General features: G+C 31.2%; 1 protein-coding gene across 1 annotated transcript; it reads left to right on the top strand.

The window, feature by feature from the left end:
* Nucleotides 1-15,837: 15,837 nt before the first annotated feature.
* Nucleotides 15,838-24,189, top strand: LOC142333117 (uncharacterized). Its single transcript, XM_075380036.1, has 2 exons — nucleotides 15,838-16,001; nucleotides 21,768-24,189. The coding sequence occupies exon 2, from the start codon at nucleotides 21,783-21,785 to the stop codon at nucleotides 22,737-22,739; it is 957 nt and encodes a 318-aa protein (XP_075236151.1). The 5' UTR covers nucleotides 15,838-16,001; nucleotides 21,768-21,782; the 3' UTR covers nucleotides 22,740-24,189.
* Nucleotides 24,190-25,158: the final 969 nt, after the last annotated feature.

Below are 25,158 nucleotides of genomic sequence, written 5' to 3' on the forward strand. Positions count from 1 at the left end.
TTTTGCTGATACTCTTTATTTACAAAAACCTAGGAGAGGATTATTTTTTTTTTTTTAAACTGCTCATTGATTAAATATGTTCCTAATTTGTTTTCGTGATCTTAACTGTTAGAATATTATTAGTTGTTTGATTCTTTGTTTCATATTACTCTGTCATAAGATATCGCATTCTTCATCAATTCAAGATATTGCATTCTATTTTTTCAATTCTTAAATAATAATATATCATAAAAAAATAATGAAATTTAATATATTATGTGTGCTTACTTTCAAGAGCAATTTTACTGCAGAAAACTACTTCTCAATACAATAATTCATAGACCTTCAGTTTATTTATTACTAGAAACAGATTACTTGATAATTGTTCAACCTTCTCATCACTGATATTGACAAACCTGTATTATGAAAATGTACAGACAAATCTGTGTGCAAACAAGCTTATCAAATAATGGGTGTTTAAATTTTTTTCAGCGAGAAAACAAAGCGAATTAATATGGTAGACTTTACCCAATATTATTAATTTGGCTATAACTAACGATTTTTTTCCTATACTGATCTATAAGTATAAAAGAAAGAAATAGAAAAACAAGTAAGAAAAAGAGTTTTGATATTTTTTATAAGCTGAATCTGAAATCTGAAAATCATATTAACTTTCCCTATCATTCTTGGGGTTTTCGTTATGATCTTTAAGAAAAAAAATCAATTTTAAATGCCAATTTGGGATCACAATATTTAATAAAGGAAGTTTTATAATCCATAAACTCACTACAGCAAGTTTATTGATATTTGTAACAATTACAAAATTAAGAAATGAAATGGTAGTAAATAAAATTAAAATATACTATTATCTTTTTTTATTAATTGAAGTCTTTCTCATCTAAAGGATCCTTTTCTCTATTTATAATCCTACCTGTTCCTGTTATGGCATCTGTTTATAAAAACAGCAATAGTCAGTAGATTCACATCACCTACCTTGATAACATTTCCTTTGGCAAATATCAGTGGTTTCCTAATGGAGGTATGTGTACCCCAGGTGTATGCAAAGTGATACTCGGGGGTATACCGAAGAAGTAGTATTAATAATAAGTAATTTAATTTTTGACTAGACATGCATGTGCACATACACACACACAAACATATTATATTATATGGGTTATAAATTATGATTACTTTCGTCTTAAGGGAACACGAACAAAAAAGTTTGGAAATTGCTCCCATTTACAGTGGATATCCAGAAAGCAAGTTTCAATAGATTGTAAAAGGAAAAGAAACAAAGGATATATCTACAAAACATTTCTATTTCTATTTGAATTACCCTACATTATGTTTCTACATAGTTTCCACTGCTGTTGAGGCACTTATAGTGGGGCACTGGATGTTGTACTTCTTTGTCACAGAAAGCTACCATCTGAGATACAAACCTTATAATAACAATTTGTTTGACCTCATAATCATGGAAATGTCACCAGCCACTAAGGAAGAATTTTAGATGCTAGAACAGATGCTTGGTGCAATGTCTGGACTGAAGGTGGGATGATCAAATGGTCTCTATTCAAAGGTCATGAGGGGATTTTGTGTTGCAGAAACAGAGTGTGAGCAGGCATTGTCATGAATCAACACAATGCCCAGGTAGCATGTCACATCTCTTATTCTGGATTACATAATGCAATTTCTTAAGCATCAATCAAAATAGAAGCCTTCACAACAGACTTTCGCATTGATTGTGGAGCCTTGAGGCAATAAGTCCAGAAGTAAACTCATTTTCTGCCCCAAAGCAATGTCCACATGATCTTACAAATTGAAAGCAACTGCTTGAATCTCATTTTTGTTGCAGTGAAGTGTGCTTCCACTCTATGGACTGTTATATTGATTCAGGGGTTGTGTGCAGTACCCATGTTTTGTCAACAAAACTATAAGGCTCAAGAAGTTATTGCCTTTTGTATCACGTGATAAAGGCAACTTATTCCACTGTTACTCCTTTTTGTGTTGTTCCATAAGCACCTTTGGCACCCAATTGTGTACTCAAAATATTCTAATAATTCACCTTCTTAGATATAATTGCATAAAGAAAAAACATAAAATTTCTAAAAAATGGAGGGAGGATGACATCATATTGAATTGTCTGTTCTCTGTAATCTTCTCTTCAATTGCATCCATCAAATTCTCATCCACTAAAGATAGTAACCTGCTCTGTTCATAATTGTGCACATTTTTGCAACCTTCATTAGAGAGTTGCAGCCATCTGCCACCTACTTACCATTAAATCATAATTCACAAGCTCTAAATAAACAAAAAATTTTAAGATGAATCTCAGCTTATTTAATCTTTCTTCAAGAAACAGTTACAGCTTGAATTTCCCATTCATCAGGCATCTTGATTTTCTTAGTTACTATAAACACATGATGAAGTGTATGCAACACATAAATGTAGGGAAAAGGCATCAGTGCGTTAGTAAATTAACAAAATCAATTCAGTTTAATGATGTTGGCATCGCACACCTTTGTGACGACAATAATGAAGTAACAATATTTAAAAATGGATCTCACTTATTGGTTATTACTCATATCTTGCTGAAACCAAGATTACCACTTACAAAGCACTTAAATTTGGCAAAAAAAGTAAAAGTAGGAAGATAGAAAATGAATTGTTAATATCAACAGACTAGATTATTGTTGTTAATTACATTTTCAATTAAAAATATAAATATATATTTATTACTGTTATTTACCTTTTTGTTCCCATAAAATATCATATTAAACAATGTCCATTGGAGTAACTCCTGAGAATTTTTCAATGCATTATCAAATGTTTGATCATTAAACTGTTTTCTAATTTGGGAAACAGTGAATGTTTTTTCCTTTAATACAGAAAAGCTTCTGTTACACATGTAAATCCTTCTTTGTGATCTTTATCCCTTCATTACCCAAAATTATTCATAAACCCCAGTTTTATAAAATAACATTTTGAAAATTAACTATTGGAATATATTTAACATTTTACAGTACAGGATAGAGAATTATCATTTTTAGCTAGACTTCAACCATAATTTATATTTTTAGCTTGACTATCCCATAAACGCAAGAATTAGTTATACATACAAGTCCTTCATTATAAGATCATGAGTTACCTAGCTATAAGAATGTTGATTAGAATTATGAAGCAACACTACCCTTTAAGCTTGTTTTAGGCAACTTTATGATTCATCAGCATGTGCAGCTTAATACCAGGTCAGACATATCTATGTTCATCGCAGCAGGAAGAACTTAAGTCATTCATAGTGTAATATGAATATTTTAACAATTTATTTTCATTTTTACAAAATTAAATTCTATCTATCATACCTCTCATTTAATCATGAACCTAGCCATGCACTACTTGCTGTTAGATGAGTACATGTTAATAAACTAAATCATGAAGTTCTGTTTGAGTTTTATAATGTGATTTGCTGTTTGTATTTTCTTGTATGTATGTTTAATCTCTTGATGATCAAATTTTCCTAGTCATGTCTGTTCATCTGTATATTAATGTAATATTAGTTATTAAAAATAATTATTTTCTATGTTTAATTTTATGTATGTGTAGTTTGTTTGTTGTGTATGACTGTGTGTGTGTGTGTGTGTGTGTGTGTACACATGATGTATGTCCAACTGAACATTGATATTTTATAAAAAGAACACAGACTGTTTATAAGATATAAAAATAAATGTATTCATTTCTTGAGATTGTTGGAGGAAATTAACTTAATATAAGAAAATATTTAAAAAAAAAAAATAAATAAAGATAATACGATTATATAAGAGTGTACAGATAAGAACGTGTGGTTAATTATTAAGGTGATTAAAGTATATTTTAGATTACAGTATGTAATTATATATATATATATAATATACATTACAATATTATTATAATTATGTATATTTGAAATGATTAATTAATTGTACACACAACATTGTACATTAAAAGATTTAACAAAAGAAAAACTATGTTAATGTTTAATTAATAATGTTTCTCTTAATAATTATTTTACAAAATAAAAATAATTTTTAATATTACGTGTATAATTTTTTCAGTGCTATTCTGTTATATCAGTGCCACTACAAATTTTTAATATTTACTAATATCAATAATCATGAAAATTATTAAATATAAAATTGACCTGTAAACTGAAATGAAATAAGATAATAAAAAAGATAAAATTTCAGATTAAGGTTAGGTGCCGGTCTCTGTGGCGCAAGTGGTAGCGTCTCGGCTTCCCGGGTTCGACAATGTTTTAATCTGAATGTTATAATGTTTTATATAATATTAGGAAAATAAATGCTTCACTTTCATATAATAATAATTTTGTGTCATCAAATGTAAAAAGTGTAGTGGGGCCCTTAAAATAGATAAAATTAAACTGCCAGCACCCATATCATTTGCAGCAAATTCCTATGAATGGACTTATAGTAATGCCCAATTCCTGGGGCTCAGGACAGGTCCTACCTAGGAATCCACTGTTTTATGTAATGTCATACCTTGAAGTTTATGCGCAATGATATTAGTTTTTTATAATTTTTCAGACAGCACTAAGTATATCATATTCTATGGAAATGCATTACCCATATACTCCCACATTTGGTTCATTGTAAAACAATGCTGCTATCATCAAATTCAGTAAATATGGTGCTAACTAATTATCCTCTTGCAACTGGTCATGATGAGGTACTGGCCATACTAGCTGCCGGACAGTACCATTGCCCCATTTACAAGCCCTTTATTGATGTTTATGTTGAGTTGTAATACAACTCTCCAACTGATGCCAATTTCAGTTGAGCTACAATCCCATTGCATTGACTTAGATCAGTTGGAACAGATGTTTGATTTAGAATCTGGCCATATGTTTTCATTTCCACAGATGAATTGACAGCATTGATTGCTGTCAATTCATCTGTGGATTGTGTATATATAAACTGCTTTTTCCAAATAAATACAATGAAATTCTTTCATTGTATTCATTAACCTGCTTTATAGTTGGAAAAATACTTATAGATGCAGCAAATGGACCAGTAAGATCTAATCTACTAGAATCAGGAATTTACAATTTCTGCATAGTAAGTTCTCCTACATGAAGATTATTCTATACATCAATAAAGTGGTATCCCTCAGCCTGTCTCATAATTTCAGTGAGCTCAACAAAACTGAACAAATGCCACAAATGAATCTCTGCATGGAATTCAAGTTGTTGAAAGCATTAAACACCACCAGGAACTGCATCAGGTTACCAAAGAACAAATTTCTCAGAAACCTTTTTGAACTTTTGTTTTATGTTCATATATTGTACAACTTTTACAAATTTCTCATTGATCATAGTTGGCTCACAACTTACACTTTGATGTAGATCTTCTTCAAGAATTATTAGTCAATACAAATAATAAGGCTTCTCAAGCTTCCTTTTCTTTTCTCTTCAAAATTCAGTCAAACACAGGATCTTTACAAGTTGTCAAATTTGTGGCCCAACAAAAATACCTTCCTTAACTTTTGGCATCACTTAATGTAGGAAATTTATATCTCAAATACTTAAAGGCCTGTTCTTCCCGGTTCATAAAAAATATTTCATCAAACCCAGTTTTATACGAAGGGGTGGAAGAAGAATGACTTCTAGGACCACAAAAGGTTTGGCAAGGACATTTCTCTCGCTAGATTTAAGAGTTCTTGTAGGCCAGCCTGCTTGAATATAATGTGATTCCCTATCCCTACTGTACGACATACATATAAAGCAGCAGTATTTAGTGTCCTACAGTTGCATTCCTAAGAGTACAGCAATGACTCTTAGATCGCCACAGATTTTCCACTTGTGTTCAGCATATTTGACTGAGTCTAGGAGGATTATTATGTTTGCATAAGTCTCCTTCATGTGAACTGCATGACCTACAGGAATAGAAGAAAGATGGTTGCCGTTGTGAAGTAACACAGCTTTCAGACTAAGCTTGGAGGGCTCTATGAATAACTTCCAATCAGCTGGATCGTGATTCAAATTCAAACATTTCCTCAAGCTATTAACTTTGCAACAAACAACAAGATTGCTTTTCTTCTCAAAAAAAGAAAGCAGATCCCTATGACAATGTCTATACTGTGAGACTCTGATATCACATTGGAGGAGATTCCATTGCTGTAGTCTTGACCTTGGAAGTTCTGCCTTCTCCTTTGACGAATCAAGGTCTCAAATGAGATCACTCAATTCCACTTGACTTAGTCTGTGCGGTTTATCATCTTTTTTCATCAGAATCAGAGTCATGGTATGTGGAAGGCTTGTTGGGTTCTTCTTCGACACTGACTGCATGTTCTACTTCAAACTCATAATTTTGGGGTGGAGAAGGAACTAGTAAACTATCTGAATGTGAAATAGATCGAATAGCAGTTGGAAGATTAGGGTATCTGAATACAAATGAGAGGTTAACCTTGCAAAGATTGTTGATGGAGAATCAGTACGGGTTTCATCACGGAAAGGCTACTGAGGACGCCATACTCCGTGTGATGAGTATGGTAACGACCAGTGAGACGAAATATGTCCTGGGGATTTTCCTGGACATTTCCAGTGCATTTAATAATTTATTGGGGGCCTTCTGCTATTTACCAACTCCAAAAAACAGAATGTACTGTAAGTGAATTGCAAGTTATGCAAAGTTACTTCAGTCATCGGGATGTGCTGCTCCGCGAGGGCAGCCATGAGGTTGGCAAGACGCTGTGTAGGAGATGTCGCTAGGGCAGCGTGTTGGGTCCTTTCTTGTGGGTGGTGGAGTTTGATTCTCTCCTACGGCTGAGGTTGCCCAGCGGGTATTACATCGTGGCTTATGCTGACGATAGTCTCCTGCTGGTCGAAGGAAACTTGCGGTGGAAGGTTGAACTTCAAGCCACTCGAGCTTGAGGTGTGGGGTCATTAACACAAGATGACGTTTACCGCGGAAAAGACCACGATGATACTCCTCAAAGACCGTTTTGCAGTGAGTCGGCGAGTCCATGTTTCGATGGCAGGCCAGCATATAAAGTATGTTCAGGTTCAAAATTACCTTGGGGTGTTTCTTGATGAAAAACTGCAATTTAAGAACACCTTCAATACGTCGCGGAGAAGGCTTGTAATGCCTTCTTCGGTATACGATGGGTGGTCAATCGTGATTGAGGTCTTAACTTTAAGACCGTGTGCATCCTGTATAAAGAGTGTGCGAGGCTACTCGCACAGTAAAATTACTGGGACATATTATTAAGGACTCAACGCCTAATGTTGTTAACGGTAACGGGTGGTTACCGTACTATTTCACGGGAGGCAGTGTAGGTGATTGCAGACGTGAACGGATTGACTTGATTACGTTTGAGAAGCAGCAGCGGTATGGTGCTAAGAAGTCCGGCGAGTTGATTTAAGATAAAGTTCGAGAAATTAAACAACATGGCAATGCCTTTTGGCAGGCCAGTGATGAGGCAGAGGGTGGGCGTTATGCGCCTGATCTCTTTCCAAATGTTGTTGGTTTGCGAGACGCCTCTTGGGTACATCCTAATAGATATGTGACGCAATTCTTTCCGGTCATGGTGGTTTTAGGGACAGGCTGCAGAAATTCGGCCTGGTGGATTCTGGGAAGTGTCCTCAGTGTTGAAAATTGGATGTCAACCACCATATTTTTATGAGTGCTCGAAGTAAGAGTTAATGAGGACGGAGACCATTTGTCGGCTTGATCTTATCGAGTCGGCATTGGATCTCTATGTAAACTGGAGGAGCCAGCCCGAATGGGTAATAGTGGAGGGTTTTATAATGTACTTAGCAAAGGAAAGGATTACTGAGGGAATCTCAGTAATCCTGCTTGTAAACCTCTTGTATTCTGTTTTTGTTGACTTTTTTTTTATATTAATTATGTTTTTGTTGCTGTTGTTAAGTGTAATTTTTTTATGTTTTGTGTTGAACTCACTTTTACCTTCTACGGGTAAGTAGTTCAGTTTCTTTGTTTATAGTTCAGTACTTCAGTCTTACTTAAGACTCAGTAAGATGTATTTTGTTTCGAGTTCATTAAATACAGTCGAGGCGGACTGGAATATATCAAAAGCCGAGGTTTCGGAGATGACCTCCATAAGGGCTAGGAAAAAAGGGGCGGCGGGGGGTGTATTCCCCTACGGGGGTCAGGATGTAAATAACTTTGACGTTTTCTTGTGCTTTTTTTCACTCTTATTTGGCGGAGATTAACTCGACTCTCATACTTTAGTCGTAATTATTTTATTTAATTTTTAGTAAAATGTATTTTTCAGTAAGGTGTATGGTAATATATAAAAATGTATGGTAATATATAAAAAGGTAGAAATGGAAATATAATAAGGTCTTTCATTATAAGTATTATGCTGTGTAAAATAAAAATGATTCTGTTCTGATTTTACAGAACTATCTAGTTCTGGAATTGCAGTAGATCTACTGCAATTCTTTAGAAAGTAATTTTTTTTTGAAAGATTTGCATTTGTAAATGTAAATATATCAAAAAGTTAAAATGTTTAATTTACTGAATATTGATATACTTGATTATCTAACAATGTTTATTAGAACCAAACAATGAATTGGCAGCCCATTGCTTCTATCCCAAAAACCCAACCTAATATTTTCAAGGAACCCGAAAGTAAACTTTGGATGAAAATAAAGATAGACATAATAAATATTAAATAATGATGACAAACAAAAATCTATTTATACACTTAAGTACAAAACAGTTTGATTTTATTTTGTTGCAGATGGAATGAACTTTATCCCATGAAAATCTGCCTTCTAATGACAAAAGGTTACAAAATGGAAAACAAAAAAATATTTTTGCATTCATCAGTGGGAACACTACACAATTAGCAACGGTAGGCAATGCAGATGGTACCTGAGAAGGAAGATACAATAGTTTAATCAATATTTAAAGTTAAATAATTATAATCTATCCAATCACAAATGAATTACATTAGTTTACTAATCATGTGTCATGTTGGATTATACCAGGCCTGGCTTACGCGCGGGCTGCATGCGGCCCGCCAGGCGATTTTATATTTCTATTGAAACTTTTGTTTCTCGTTGTATGTATACAAAAAATATAAAGTAATTGAAAATTTGCATAAGTCATTGTTATAATGTGCAAGTCGACTACGAACTCCAATTCTGTATTTGATATCCACGAACGCCAATTGTTACTGAAAGAATCGGTTTCTTTAGGCAATCATAGGTAACGTTCACCTGTAATTTGAATGCAGTTATGTAATAAAAAACAAATCCACACATTTTCCTCTTAGTAATAGGAGAGTGGAATGATGACGTCGAGTGGCATGCAGCGGGTTGTCTGTGAGCAACCGATACACTGTTGTTTCGTGACCCAAACGATAGAGGTGTACGACAGGAACGCGAACGGAGAACACGTGCGTCGCCCACATAATCCATTTACCTATAATTTTAATTCTAATAATAAACAAATATATATACATTATGTTACAGTAACTGACGTTTGAAAATATGTTGGTTCCCTGTGAATAAAAGTGACATCTAAAGACTTTAGATTTTTTGTCAAAGAAATTCTGAAATTTATTTAAGTGAGTATATTGTAAAAATTAATGCAAGAAAAATTAGAAATAAGTAAGAATTTAATAAAATGTTAAATTGATAAAAGTTATAAATTTTCAAGTGTCAAGTAATCACTAATTGCATTAAGTTTAAAAAAGTTATAAAATATTGTTATTTTTACATAATACATTATTAGAAAACAAGATTACTAGATTTACCTTAATAGTAAACCTTGTTGCTCTGTGTAATAAAACAATATTCTCGAACTAACGTTTATTTGCAATCTTTTTTTAACATATCAGGGTGAATTCAAAGAAAAGAAAAGTTATTGATGAAAACAGGAAATTTAATGAACATTGGGAAAAGATTATTTTTTCACAATACAGAATTCAAAATTAATGTGTTTAATTCGTAGAGAGACAGTCGCTGTATTTAAGAAACATAATGTTAAAAGGCATCATGAGACAAAATATATTGAATACATAAATTCCAGTAAAAAAGTAAAAGGTTTTACGTTAACTATACTTAAATCGCATCTGAAAGGTCAGAAAACAATGTTTGGTTCATCATTGTAAAAACCATCTACCATTATCAAAGCAAGTTATTCTGTTGCCATGTTTATTGCAAAGAAAATGAAACCGTTTTCGGATGGTGAACTGGTGAAGGACTGTTTGGAAGCAGTTATAAATGATGTTTTGCCTGATAAAAGCAAATTATTTTCAAGTATCAGTCCTTCACGCCAAACTATATGTCCACGCATCGATGACATTTCAGCTGAAATAGTAGTAACTTTGCGAGATATAATTAACCAATTTAAAGCATATTCTTTGACATTTGATGAAACTACAGATATCTCGGACACATCATTTACATCTTTGACAAATTGGTTTTGTATTACTACAGAGAGAAGATTAGTCTAGCTTTCTTTCACTGTAAATATCTTTTCTTTTTACAACTAAAACTACCTATAGTTTATGAATGAATTGAATAATTTATCCCTTTCACTAATTGTTTAACAGTCATCTCAACTTGTGATATTTATTCGCAGTGTGAATGATTCATTCCAAGTGACAGAAGAAGAAGGAGTTGCAGGGCTGCAGCGCCGACTGGCAATCGGTGTTGCTTGCTAGGGCTTACTGAACGGTCTCCAGAGGCAGTTCTGGTGATTGCCTCGCTCCCGCCCCCCTATGGAGCTCTTGGCGGAAGAACAGATGCGAAGAAGAGAAGGGATGACAAAGAGCATGGCCAGGAAGCAGACGACAGAGCGCTGGCAGGAGAGATGGACTGGATCAGAGGTGGGTCTCTGGGCGAAGCAGCTAATACCAGATATCAGACGATATACAGATACCTTGGCTCAGACTGAAAGCTGCAAGTCTTGTGGAGAACGGGATACCGTGAAACATACTGTCTTCCAGTGCCCAAGGTGGAAGGAAGACAGGATGATGATGCGGACGCGGCTGGGAGATTACCACAGTAGTGGAGGTAATGCTTCATAGTCAGTAAGATAATAGGGAACATTATCAAAAGAAGACCCTGGAAGAAGTGGAAGATGGGTAAGGGTGTTAGCGTTAGGGCAGGGAGGACAGCCCCGTTCAGGAGGGGTGGGGTGCTCCGGTGTCCCACCTTCAATGATTGAATGGGGACTCCTATGGTCCTTAGGTGGGGAACAAAAAAGACCAAGACCCGGTCTGGGGCCACGGTAGGGGACCCTGGATTAGAGGCAGGCACTTATTAAAAGAGCAAGACCCAGCTACTGGGGGATGCTGTCAGGAACAGCATAGCCGGGTCTGGCATTGCATCCCAGGGGAGTATAAGCAAATGCTATCCTCAAGTCCGTGTTATATAGAATTGTGGTTCAGGCCTTGAGGGGAAGGGAAAAAAGTGACAGAAGAAATACTAAATGTCTTAAATTTAAAAGACATAACTACAGGAGAAGATCTTTTTCAGACAATTGAAAAATGTTTAGTTGAAAATAGCTTAAATTTTTAAGCTATTAACAACAGATGAGCACCTGCTTTGGTAGGTAAAAATAAGGGAACTGTAAAATTACTTATGTATGGATAAGCTAGATTGCAGAGGCATTAAAACCAATGATTTTTTTATTATTCACTGTTTGATACATCAACAAAATGTATGTGTTCAAATATATCCATGAATCACATTATGAACATAGTTAAAAAGATACTAAATTACATTTGTTCACATGCTGTTCAACATCCACAATTCAAAGAATTCCTTAGCGAATTATCTTCTGAGTATGGTGATACTGTATATTTTACCAATGTTATATGGCTAAATCATGGAAAATGTTTAAAAAGATTTTAATTTACAGGAGGAAATAGATATGTTTACGAATGAGAAACAAGAATATGTTGCTGAAGTAATTGATTATGATTGGTTGTTAGACCTACGTTAGACCTATGAAAAACTTAATCAGCTAAATAAGGACTTCCAAGGGCAAGATAATTTAATAATCGATGCTTGTAATTTCATCTAAGCTTTTAATAAGAAATTGTTATTATTATTTGAGTACCAACTTAGAAATAATAATGTACACATTTTCTGCTGTTAAATAACTTCCCAAAAAGCCAACCTAAGAATTTCTCAAAATATGCTAATGAAATAAAGAAACTTATAACTGTATTTCAGTCGTTTCTCAGAATTAGCAAAATATGATAACATATTTGAAATATTTTCATGTCCATCTCATGTTGATGTGAACAGTGTTCCTGAAAATCTTCAAATGGAGTTAATTGAGTTCAACGATGAAATAAAACAAATTTTTGTGCCCACATCAAAAATTAATTTTTACAATACTTATATTACATCCAAGATATATTCCAACTCAAGATATTTTTCACAACGAGTTGTAAGTGCTTTTGGATCTATATATGTTTGTGAAACGTAACATTTATTTCAAAGATGAAATTTACAAAGAGTTCATAACGTGCTTCATTAACTAATGCCAATTTATAAAACCAGCTAAGATGTGCAACGTCGAACATAAATGTAGATTTATAAAAATTAAGTGAAAGAAAGGATAAAAAAATATCTTATTAATTAAGATTCCAGAGTTAATTATATTGAATCATAGTATTACAATAAAGTTTTATTAATTTTGTATTTGTATTACATTTCTTAAAAGCATCTTTATCTAAAGTGTGGCTCGCTGTAATAAAACACATCATCAAAGTGGCCTGTTAAACCATTTAGGTTAGGCCTGGATTATAAAATGTAGTTCAAATTTTTTAACTCTTATAGCAAGCTTTTAAAATTACTTTTAAAATAAATTGCACTTCTTTAACTTATTTTCTCCACATTTTATCAAAGAAGTATTGCTACTACATAGTACTACTTATTAACATACTATTTAGTGCCTAACAAGGTTTACTTATTGGTAACATATTTCTTCTAGTCATTACTCCAATTACTAAATGAAGCTCAATTATTGAAAAAAAAAGAAAATTCCATTTCATGTTCGATAGGAAAAGTGTGAGGTGAAATGATTTCCTGTTGTCTTTTTCATTGATTTGAATATCAAATATCATTATTTTCAGAAATAACAGCTCTTATAATTGAATATTTTATCTCAGATGTTTTATATATCGCAGAATTGTGACAAAGATTAAGATAGGCTAATATATCAAATTAGATTATACTCTAACTTTAAATTTAGTTTCTTGTAATATAAATATTATTCTCTAGAATATTATTAGTGAAATTAAATTTTACAAAAGCAATCATAGTGGAATTTTCTGCAATATCACCAGAGCTCAGTAGTAAGCATAACAAAATGTTTTTCAAATTTAAAAAAAAAACTCGCATTAAATTTCTCATACAAAGAAATATTCTTCAATTTTTAAAAACCTTTTATAAAAGAGCTGCTCAATAGCTTGTTAAAGGTCTTCTGGATTGATATGCTTGTATATGTTTGAGTTCCCTGATTTTCTCACACATTAAAAATTTGAAAATGTTATGGGTAAATTTAAATTTGGAGTTTAAAACTGAAAAATTCGTAAAACTTTACTCAAAATCTAAATAAATTATAATCTGAAACTCAGTATCACCTGAAATAAAAAGTCGTCATCACCTGAAAAATCTGTCATATTTTCGTCACTGTTATTTTCCTGTAAGTTCATACAAAACGTTTTAAGTGGTCCGTCCTGCAATCTTGAAGGTTTCCTGCGTGTTTAACGCATTTTCTCCAGACATCTAGTGTTACGCGATTTATGGCATCTTACGATAATGTTTTTACCTCATCTATCTGAATTTAACTGTTTTTAGCTGTCACCTCACCTTTTATCTGCGCTCAAATTAGTTCGATTGAGTTATATTGGCAGTGATACTGCGACTGTCGAACGATTTCATGCCCCATTTCTGTTACAATGTTGTCAAGCCCATACTATTTGTATTTTCCTTGTTCATAAAAAATAGACACTAGTTCGGTAATTACGTGCGAAGCATTGTGTGGTATTTTTTTACTTCTAACCACGAAATAATTTCCGCCTTTCTTGTGTTGGTCACTGATACTTTCTCTTTAAGCGCAGAATGATAGTTGGCGTTACCCATCAACGCAGCCTTCTTCCAAAGATCGCAACAATTTACGAACCATTCTTGAAATACATCAACGTTTATTTCTAGGTGGAAGTCCTCCGTATGCTTCGACTGAAAAACGAGAGCAGTCTTTTATGAAATTCATAGCAACCAAAGTGGCATATAATTAATCGGAATTCTTTCCCAACCGGAATCTTAAGGCCGCCACTGGTTGTTGAATTCTTCCAGATGTATTTCATGGAATGGTTCAGGTTTACCCACATTTTATTTATATAAATTACTGGTCAAGAATTATTTTATCTAGTTTCGTGCATTTTCCTTAAAAGTTTTACCCGAGCAAGAACAATGTCAGACCTCTCCATCAAAAATATTCTGACGTCATTACACTTACGAAAATGGAACTGTCTTACAATTTTTCACGTGGAATACGCACTTCAGATAAATGGTTTTTTCAATATATCTAATTTTATTGCACATCGGATATTCTCCTCCATCGTAAAATTCTTGAATGGAACTCATTCAAGATATAAATCATCTTATATCTATGAAATTCTTGAATTCTTTGTCGGTTAACCATTTCGTATGAGGAATTTTTTCCGAGATGATTCAAAAGAATGTTAGCATAATTCACCTAGGGCTGATGCATTTTCATTACCTTCACGACAAACATTTTGTACAGTACGCATTTATACAGCACACATGGTTGCGGTCACTTCCTGCATTGGATTAAAACTCCTTAATAGTAGCATTCATTGTACTACGCACGAGTTCTTTTAAATAATTAAATATCCAATAATTGATTTTTTTTATTGTTTCCGAAGATGAGGACTGTTTGTTGCCATTCTAACTTACACACTTGCACAATTAAAATAACGTACGTCCGATTGACATAAAACCGTAATCTGAACTGTTCGAAATTGAATTACAAACAAAATTTGCGTATGCGGTAACAAACATGATGTAATAACATCTTAAAATAGTAAACAGACTTTTTAAGATAACAATAACTAAATAACATGAATGATAATTATGTTCAGATTTTTATTTAACAAAAGATTTGCTTCTGTAGGTGACTTTATTCAATAGCAATACAAAAAGGAATGAAGCAGTTCGTTCACGAAATATATGGAAAAAACATTATTTTTAAATGAAATAATCTTATTGTGTACCTAAATACGTTAAGCGGGGTTATTGAAAAACTTTATTTCAATTTTTGTGATTTAGTTTTTTACTGAATATACTATCTTTGTATGTGGACTTATTAGATTTGTGATGCGTAGTTAACAATGGATGTGGTGATTTATAGCGGGCGGCGTATTGTTGTGCACATAGGTTGACATCTCTGGCTTACCGCGCTATTAACTATCTTCAACAACTCCGACAACGTACTGCATACTATGTGCAACTATTCGGAGCTATACGAGATTATTTCTTAAAAAGAATGATCATCTAACTGTTTCTCCCGTCCTATCAGTCTATATTTCTAGAACGTAATGTATACAGCCCGTTGTACTGGCCATACGCTCTCTACTATACTGCTGAATACGACTTGAGGAGCAAGATGAGGAATTCGCGTTACCTTCACCCGTAAGATGATTTCAAATCTTTTTGGACTACAATTACGTATTGAGTCTTTAACAAACATAAATTATCAAGTATTGTACATTTAACTGGCCGTTCAATTTTGTAAACCCGATCTCTTCGGAACGATTCATAATTGATTTTGTATCAAAGTAGGTTTTTGTACTTAAAGGTTATTAGGCTGAACGTTGTGTACTGCTGTTTTTAATACACTGATGAAATAGTTATTACAGTTGTACGCTATTATTATGTACAATGATGTTCGATTCGTTCACAGTATCAGCTTTTTAGATACATTTTTTTATGAAGAAAACGTCACAAAATTGTAAGTATTTAATTCACTTATATACATACACTATTTAATTTGTAATTAAAATATATTTTATTGAAGATTTTCAGATAGAGATATAACTATTGATTTATATAAATAAAAACTTTGATGTCCAATAAGCAATCAGATTCTTTACATAGGGATACTGAGTTAAGTAGTTAGAAAATTATGTTTAGCCACTGGTTAATATTCAGAATTCCCATTTGTTGATATTGCATTTTTAACAATTAACGAATGTTTAGTATGTGCAGTGTAGAGTATATGTTGGATTTAAGGCAATATTAGTATTAATTTTACAAAGTACATTAAACATGACTGTGCCACTTGTGATTAAAACAAACTGTCATTCACCCTAACTTTCAGTTATTATTTGAAGCATCTGTAATGGATCTATTTGCTATGTACTTTATTTATAAATTGATTAGTACATATTAATTACAGATAAAAGACAGTAATGTTATTACAACAACAAAAAAATTAATGTAATAATGCAAATTTACAAAAATATAAATTATTAATTTTTATTTTAGTAATTGGATTATTCAAAATATTTTTAACCAACCTTAAATGAGTAAAAATTAGTGTTTTCCTAATTTTACATTTATATTGTAGGATGCTAATTTTTAAGCTTAATTGCTATTTTATATTACTCAGTACTTTAGCTTTTACAAATAAATCAAAATTTCTTACTTTGAACCCATTTTGTTAGTGTAGTTATACAAAATTGCTTGTAGTTCTGTTCCAACTTAACCAATACATCATAAACTTTTGGATAATTCTGAGCAGTTACTTTATCACCCTTAATTTTGCTCAACTTAGAAAAATACATGTAAATATCAGAAAGCAGGTAACTCCTGCATGCTCAAAGTCTGCAATGCATTATTACTCAAGTACATTAGTGCTGAAGTCAGTTGGCAATCAGTTTTGTGAGTTATGAAACTATCCATTCTGTGGAGGGAAGTAGAGTTAAATTACGAAGGTGTGGCAGTACTTAACACCATCTCTTAGGACAGTTGGCAGAATTTTTGTTTAAAATGAATTATATTCACAACAGAGAGAGACTACACCGCATGTTCCCATGCTATTAATCATGTTACCTTATGAAGAACACAAACAGTCTTCTTCACGACTGGCTCTGAGTTTGACTCTGACGACTATTAAGGTTAATTTTGGTTTATAACTCTGTCCACAAAACTCTAACCTTAACCCTAATCCTAACCTCTCTTTACAGAATAGAGTAGGTCATCACAACTAACAAAACCGATTGTTAATTGACTATTAGACCTACTGATTACTGATAATGCAATGCAGACTTAGACCTTAAACAAGTCACCCGCTGTCCAAATTGCTTTTTGACCTTTAGGATCCTGATCCTAAATATAACTATCGTGGTATATTAAAATGAAAAAAATTGAAGGTGATAAAGTAATTACTCTGAATTATCAAACTTTTTGTTAGAAGAAAACATTTTATAATGTTAGAAGAGAGTAAAATTGTTTCTTCTGACTATGATCCACGTTAATATTTCATCAATTTCTGTTCATTTAAGTAGAAAAAACTTAAAGTGGCATCTTTTAACTATACAAGAATAAATTGGCCAGATGATTACTTTTTTTGGAATTTCCACATTTTAGAGGATTTATAGTTTAGCAAATGTGCTTTGATGTTGGTCAACATTTTTACTACTTTTTCTTTCGTGTTTCTTATTGAAAAGATTGATTCAAAATTATTCAAGAGATAATATTGACTGAATAAATTAGAGAAATTTGGTAGAGTGATATAATATCATAACACTTTATCTGATTTTTATCTTTTTGCTTTAGCAAGAGTTTGTAATGTTACAACCAGTTAGCCTTATCAGGTTAAATTATCTCCAGATAATATTACAAATGTAATTCTGAACTATTGAACATGCATGAATTAAACTCTGTTTTCTGAACTATTGAACATACTGGTGTAACATGTAATATGATTTAATACTGAAGTTATTTTTTTGCAATTAGAATGTTTTTTGTTTTTTCTTTAGGATAGCTTTTTATGTTTAGATTTTACCCAGAAATAAAAATGATTCAGATCTAAATAAAAATTTGATTTGGAATTAGTAATTCTATAGTTGGACAACATATTTCATCTCTTGGTCATTTTACTGACATTGAAACTAATAGTGATATAATACAAGATTTATTTGTACTGTATTCAGTATAGTGTACTGTACAGCATTCAGTGGAGAAAAAAAAATACATTATATAAATATTATATAACTATAATACTAATTATATATATTCTTTCCACCGATCATTTTATTTATTTAATCTTCTTTTGTTGAATTTTCAGACTAAGTTAAATTACTTTATTGACAGAAAAATCAGACTATATTTTGACCTTTACTGAGAAAAAATTTGTTTATGCAGTCTTTCGCAGCATTAAACCAAATATAGGTTCACTTTCTTTTGCTCTGTACAAAGGTCATTAAAGTGATAAATGACTTCAAAAAATTTATGATTTATTCGATGACATTGAAACTATTGTTACTTTTAAGTTTTATCCCCAGTTACATTTAGGAATTTGTCCCATCTTTCTGTGAACTTTCTTATTACTGCAGCAGTAAAGAATTGTTCATTTTGGTGTCTGTGTCATTCTTGTCCTGCTGATTGTCGTTGAACTTAGTGCCGTGTAAAAAAAAAATGTGATGGTGTAAGATCAGGACTGTGAATTGGATATGGCAGCATCTCCCAACTCAACTTTTGAATAGCTTTCCATGTTTATTTGAGCAGTATGGGGAGAACATTATCATTGCTTCGTAGCCTTTTTTATCATTGACATTATAACTTTAGAGAGAGAAGCAGGACACCTCTTCCTTACTGTAGGTTTCACTTTATTTTCTAACATGTCACAATAGTACTCGCTGCTGATTGTATGTTGTTCTAAATAATCACAATATATTGGTCTTATTATCTGCAGAATACTGTTAGCTAGCATCACTTTACTGGCTGATGCATAGGTTTTTAATTTTTTCCTGGTGGACAAAGTTGGAAACTTTGATTCAGATTCTGATCGAAAATGATGTATCTAAGTTTCATAATGAGTTATTATGCGATCTAAAAAAGCATTACCTTCCATTAAAAATTGTTGTTTAAGTTCTGTACAAACCCATCTCGAACAGTTTTGCAGTAATTCAGCTTATAATCTGTAATAGGATGGAAAGCTCCATTATTTATCACATAATAAAATGGGTAGTGCGGTCACACTACAAATTTCAGCAATTTCCTAAACTTTTATGCATCTGTCCTAATGACAAAGATCATTAATGCGATTTTACAAAGCGTTTATCAAAGATTTTTTATTGGTTTTCTACTACAATGAAAATCTGATGTTTGTCCTATCCAAACTGTTAAATCCAATTAAAACAATTTACGTGGTTAATACACTTTTTACCATTCTGTTTTAACATCTGTGAGTGAATGTTGGTTACATCTTCAGATAATGAAAATTTAATCTCTGTATGCTATTCTTCCAGTAAACATTTCAAGCAGACATTTTGAAATAAATAAAAGTGGTTATAATGGAAATTATTTTCAAACAGCTGGTATTTTTTATACAGAGGTACCAACTTGAACTTCAGACAGTTGTAGTTTAGTCTATTAAATTCTTTTTCTTCTTTTGCCATTTGTCTTGTAATTCTACTATAACATCTATTTCTAGAAGTCAGTCTCATTAATAATGAGTATCAAATGATCTTAGTATACACCTTCCACTTACAACTTTATCTGGTATTTAAATTTTTATAATCCTCATGTTTTCCTAATGTATTAAACTACCACACATCTTTCTTCAGTTTCATCTCATCACAAATATCTGAATTATTGAGAATGCTTTTGGAGAATAATTACCTGGTTAGGAGGACATACAAGGTTACTGGATTTGGTAGTTAATCTGTTCTTTAAAATTTGTTTTTACTTTTTGTATGAGTATTTTATTAGTTATTCTCTTTGACAGCATTGGTATAGCTAGCACTTAATACCTCTTTTAAAATACTGTTTCTATTTTATACTATTTCTTACAAGTGAAAGTAATAATTTATATTATATAATTATTCATTAATTTCCATTCCAGAATTCTTTAAGTTAAAATTCTGTTTCTTTCTTGTTATCTTCTTTTGAAAGTGATTATAAAGTAAGTTTTTAAGAAATTACTGATTTCTGTTTTCTGTCGTTACACCAACAAGAGATAAATATTAAAAATTAAAAAACATGACTGTCAAAAAAAATCCATTGCTATTCAATATAGGATAAGTAAAGAGTGTGCGAATGACAATTTTGTATATAGCAAAATTTATTTTCAATTCTATTTTATTTTATTTTTAATTTTATTTAAACATATATATAGCATATGACACTCCCAGTAACATAAGGATTTAAATGTAAGGTCACACATCTAAATCGGTTCAACCATTGAGCTGCTATGGTGGAACAAACATACATATATACACCCTTAATACATTACACTCCTTTTTGGGCAGTCATATACCTTTATACATTAATAAAGGTATATTAGATATTCTAAATTTTACAGATAATTAACGACTCTGAAGTCAATAATTACCATTGTAACATAACATAAAATGTTAAAATAAATGTCGGTGTAACACAGATTACGAGCATGGTAATAAGACTGACCAGAATTTTTAAATAAAAAATTTTCACTGAGCGTCAGGCAATATGAGAAAATTAGTATCTTTATCTCTAACCCTTACTTAACTGCATTAAAGTTAAAAATGCCTTATTAGGATAGAAAATGCAGTAAAAATGAAATGTTAAAGCACTGGATGTATAATTCAATCAGAACTGAAGGGGGCAAACTTTTTACATCAAGAAGATTAATGAAATTAACATGTTCTAGTTTTATTGTAAGGCACATAGGTAAGAAAAAATCATTTTTTTTTTTGTTATGTGATCCAGTCATTTATATTTTGTATCCATGAGTTAGCAAAGATTATTATTCAACGAAAAAAGCCTCCTCTTGATCAAAACAAGCTTTTAGTTCTATACAAATCTACAGTCGATATATACGCTTTTAAAATTTTTGATACCAAATGAGAACTTCACATAAAAAAATTTTAGTTGTTGAGAGATATCCTGTTCTTGATAATGGTGTACTATACTTCCAGTACCATTCTTTTTGTTCACAGTAACACAGCGATTGTTTAAAATCATTTGTTCACGTCTTTGTTTTCAAAATTTATGTGACATCTGGAATCTGTATCACTTTTTCAAACACTTTTTAATTTGTCTGCCCGTATATAAAAACGCATGTTCATGGAGTTTATACTGTATTGAGCATTCATTTATTAAAAATTATTTGCTGGTTTTTGTGTTTTCAGGTAACAAAAAATTAAGTATACATTATTCCTCTTCTAAGATATAATCTGATAATGATGCCTCCATGTTTTACATGGTTATTGAAAATAAATAAATTGTATATTAATTCCAATGAACTGCTCACTGTTAACACAGTTCATACTAATTATGTTGACCTCCGTGCCCTTGATTAGTCAAATGTATTCACTTCTTGTTTGTGTGTTGTATAATGAATACAGTGAGATTAAAGCAATAATATTGTTAATTTATGAATTTTAATTATATACATGTTTAATGCAAATTGTCTATTATAACTGGAATTTGATGTTGGAGGTGATTCAAGTAAATAAATGCACTTTCTTTTTAGATTTTTTTTTAATAATGCATGACTTTTGTATTGCAGGAAAGTTGTAGGAGAATGGAAGATAATAAAGATATTGAAATGAATTCAGTAACTTTCCAGCATACGAATGATATACGATATGTATGTGAATTTTGTGAAAAAGAATTAAAAACTATTCAGGGTTTAAGTGCGCACAGAAAGTCCCATTCTTCTTCAAATAAAACTATTTTTCAGTGTGGTTGTTGTTTTAAAAAATTTCGTGATTATTATAATTTAAAACGTCATGTAGTGACTGTACACACAAAAATTTCTGTCGAGTCACAAGATGTATTAAACAGCGAGGAAATTCATGAATTTAAAACTATGGATGAATTCAAAGAATGGAAAGAGAATATTGAAAAAGAAACTTTATCTAAATATGTAATACGTCGAGGAGCAAAACAAACCAAAAATGGAGATATTACCCTAAAATATTTTTGTCATAGAGATGGATTTTTTCATAGTAAAGGAAAAAATATAAGGCGTCTAAAGTTAATGGGTAGTAATAAGATCGGTTCACATTGTCCGTCATGCATATTTGTTAAACAAAAACCTGATAAAGTTATAATTAAATATGTAAAAATGCATAAAGGGCATGATATGGATTTACAATATTTGACTTCGAAAAATCGGATCCGTGCGTTACATAAAACAAAACAGCATACATCAGATATGTTATCACATGCTGAGACATTGCGTCAAGAATCAGTCAAAATTTATGATAAAAAGACTGAAGCTAAATTAAAAACGTTTAAGGGAATTTTAGACCAGGAAGACAATCAAGATGAAAGGGATTCTGTTATTGAATGTGTTGCTCCTATTGAAATAATCCTAGATATTGGTGAAGTAACATCTAATGTTGTTTGTGAAAGAAAACTTGAAAGTGCATTTAATGAAAAAAATCTCCCTCCTGATACTTTGTGCAGTATAAAAAGTGAACTTGATGAAAATCCAACAGAGGAAGAAGTAGAATGTATAACAATAATATATTAATTACATATCATTATCATGATATGTATACTTATATCAATTATATATATGTATGTTACTTTAAAAGTGCTTAGTAGGGTAAATCTTAAAGATTTATTGTTTTATGATTGTAAATGTCTGAGATCCTTTTAAAATGTTTCCATTTTGGACTTTTACCAGTAGTTAGTGGTAATTGTCAAGATTTACCACAGCGTTGTTATAAAACCAAAATATTTTTAATTTTAATGACATTTATAGTTTATATATATTTTTTTTAAATCATTAAAAACACATGAAAAGAGACATTTCCCTGGTACATGAAAGGAGACATAAAATAATACATTAAATTACTGCTTTTTTTAAAAATAATCTTTGTTTAGCAATGTATAATTAATTGTAAAACTACAAAAAAGTATAGCCAACAATATAAAAATTGATATAATTACGTTTGCTTTAAAAAAAAGATGATTAAACCATTGTATAAAAAAGAACATTCAAAAACTTTTCAACCATTTTGCGAGAATATAGTCTTACGGATGAAAACAAATACAAGTCCTTTTTAGTGGTTTTTTAGTCCAATAATTAATTGATATAAAGTAAAAAATGAAAAATTACTTGTATCAGGATTGACTGTTATGACAATGGCACAACAAACAAGATACTTGCGCAAACATTTTTTCGGAATACATTTCTTGAATCCTTGTTCTCCAACTAAAGATAATCTATTAATCACTTTGTGAACAGTAAGCTCTTCATTTCCTATTTCTGCAGTGCTAATAAAATTTTCTGTATACAGTGTGAACTGGTTTCTTTTTTTATAAAATGTTTTTAAATGTTTTTTTTTTTTTTTTTTAGTAAACTGTTGATTTTATCAATTTTTATATTTTTGGCAGTGGGATTTTTTTAGTAGTTTTACAATTTATTTTACATTGCTTAAATAAAAATTATTTCAGAAACAAGCAATAGTGTAATGTATTATTTTTGTCTACTTTTTTATGCATTTTTATGGAAATGATTATTTTTTTTAAATTATTAACTATAAATTTTATTAAAATTAAAAATGTTACGGTTTTATGTAAATCATGATGTTTACCACTAACTGTTGGTAAAAGCCCAAAATGGAAATATTTAAAAAGGATTTTTGTATGTTTATCATAAAACAGTAAATCCTAGGGTTCTCGGATAAATCTTAAGAATTTACTTATTTCACACTTTTACAGTAACATTATATATTTATATATATATATATATATTGAATGTATTAAAGTCAATGAATCCATCTAAGCAGTAATATACAAGGAAGAAATTATTAAAATTCTTATTACATCAATTCATTTTTTATCTTTCAATAAGTAATGTATTTTTGCCTATAATTCAGTATTAGTTCTTTTGTAAATAATGTTTTTTTTTTTAAATTATGTGTTTATAAACTAAAAAGTACATATTAATTTAAATAAAATATATTTGTTAAACTCTTTTATCCCTTCTCTGCTAATTTGAACAAAATTCCTCTTTTATAATCCCATTTGTAAATTACAACTGCAATTGCTGACTATGATGAAAAAAGCATGTACACCGATATAACAAACTAAGCCATTGAGTTAAAAAAATATATCCAAAAATGATCTTGTTAATAAATAATAATATAATCACAATAATCAAAAATATTCTTAATAAAAATTATTTTAACAAATATATACAATGTGATGGTTTACCTTAGTTTGTAATTTAGCTATATTGTCTGAAATGTTCTTGAACAAATTTGAAAAAGTAAAAACACTATATACAATACACTCATGTACTCTTGAGTTATAATCCTCCTATGCAACATGAACATATAATCTATACTATTATATATACTAGAAGAGGGTTTTTGTTTGTTCAGGATAAACAAAAAAAAAAACTGCTTGATCAATCGCAAACAAATTTTTACCTATCGTATAACTGAGAAGGTTTTTGGATATATTTCATCTCAAAAAAAAATTATAAAGATAATGCTTTAATGTGTGCATACATATTATGTTGGTACAAACTTAAATGAATTGTGAACTGTGATCTTGAATCAGTTGAATGAATAATATTACAAAAATTATAGAATTAAATCTGCATTAAATAATATTTAATAAAATTAAAAAAATTCTGTTTAATAATAATGGGCTTCCCGTGGGGACATATGTGAGGCTATAGTGGTGAGGTGATGCAAGCATCTCATGCGAGGCTAGACCATCAGCTGGTAACAAAAGGAGTTACCTCTTTAGCACTGTTCTTGGAGGTGCAATGGGATGCTCTTATAATATTTCTGCATACAATACAATTTTCAAAATTCAAATGGGGTATTTGTTAGTAGGATGAAGACTAAATTTTGCATGCATCAGGTACACTCTGGATATTGCTTTCAAATTTGCAAGATACATTCATGTTATCCTGGGTAAGGTTTTAAGCC

This window comes from Lycorma delicatula, chromosome 12 (genome assembly GCF_047948215.1).
Source record: "Lycorma delicatula isolate Av1 chromosome 12, ASM4794821v1, whole genome shotgun sequence".
Lineage (NCBI taxonomy): Eukaryota > Metazoa > Arthropoda > Insecta > Hemiptera > Fulgoridae > Lycorma > Lycorma delicatula.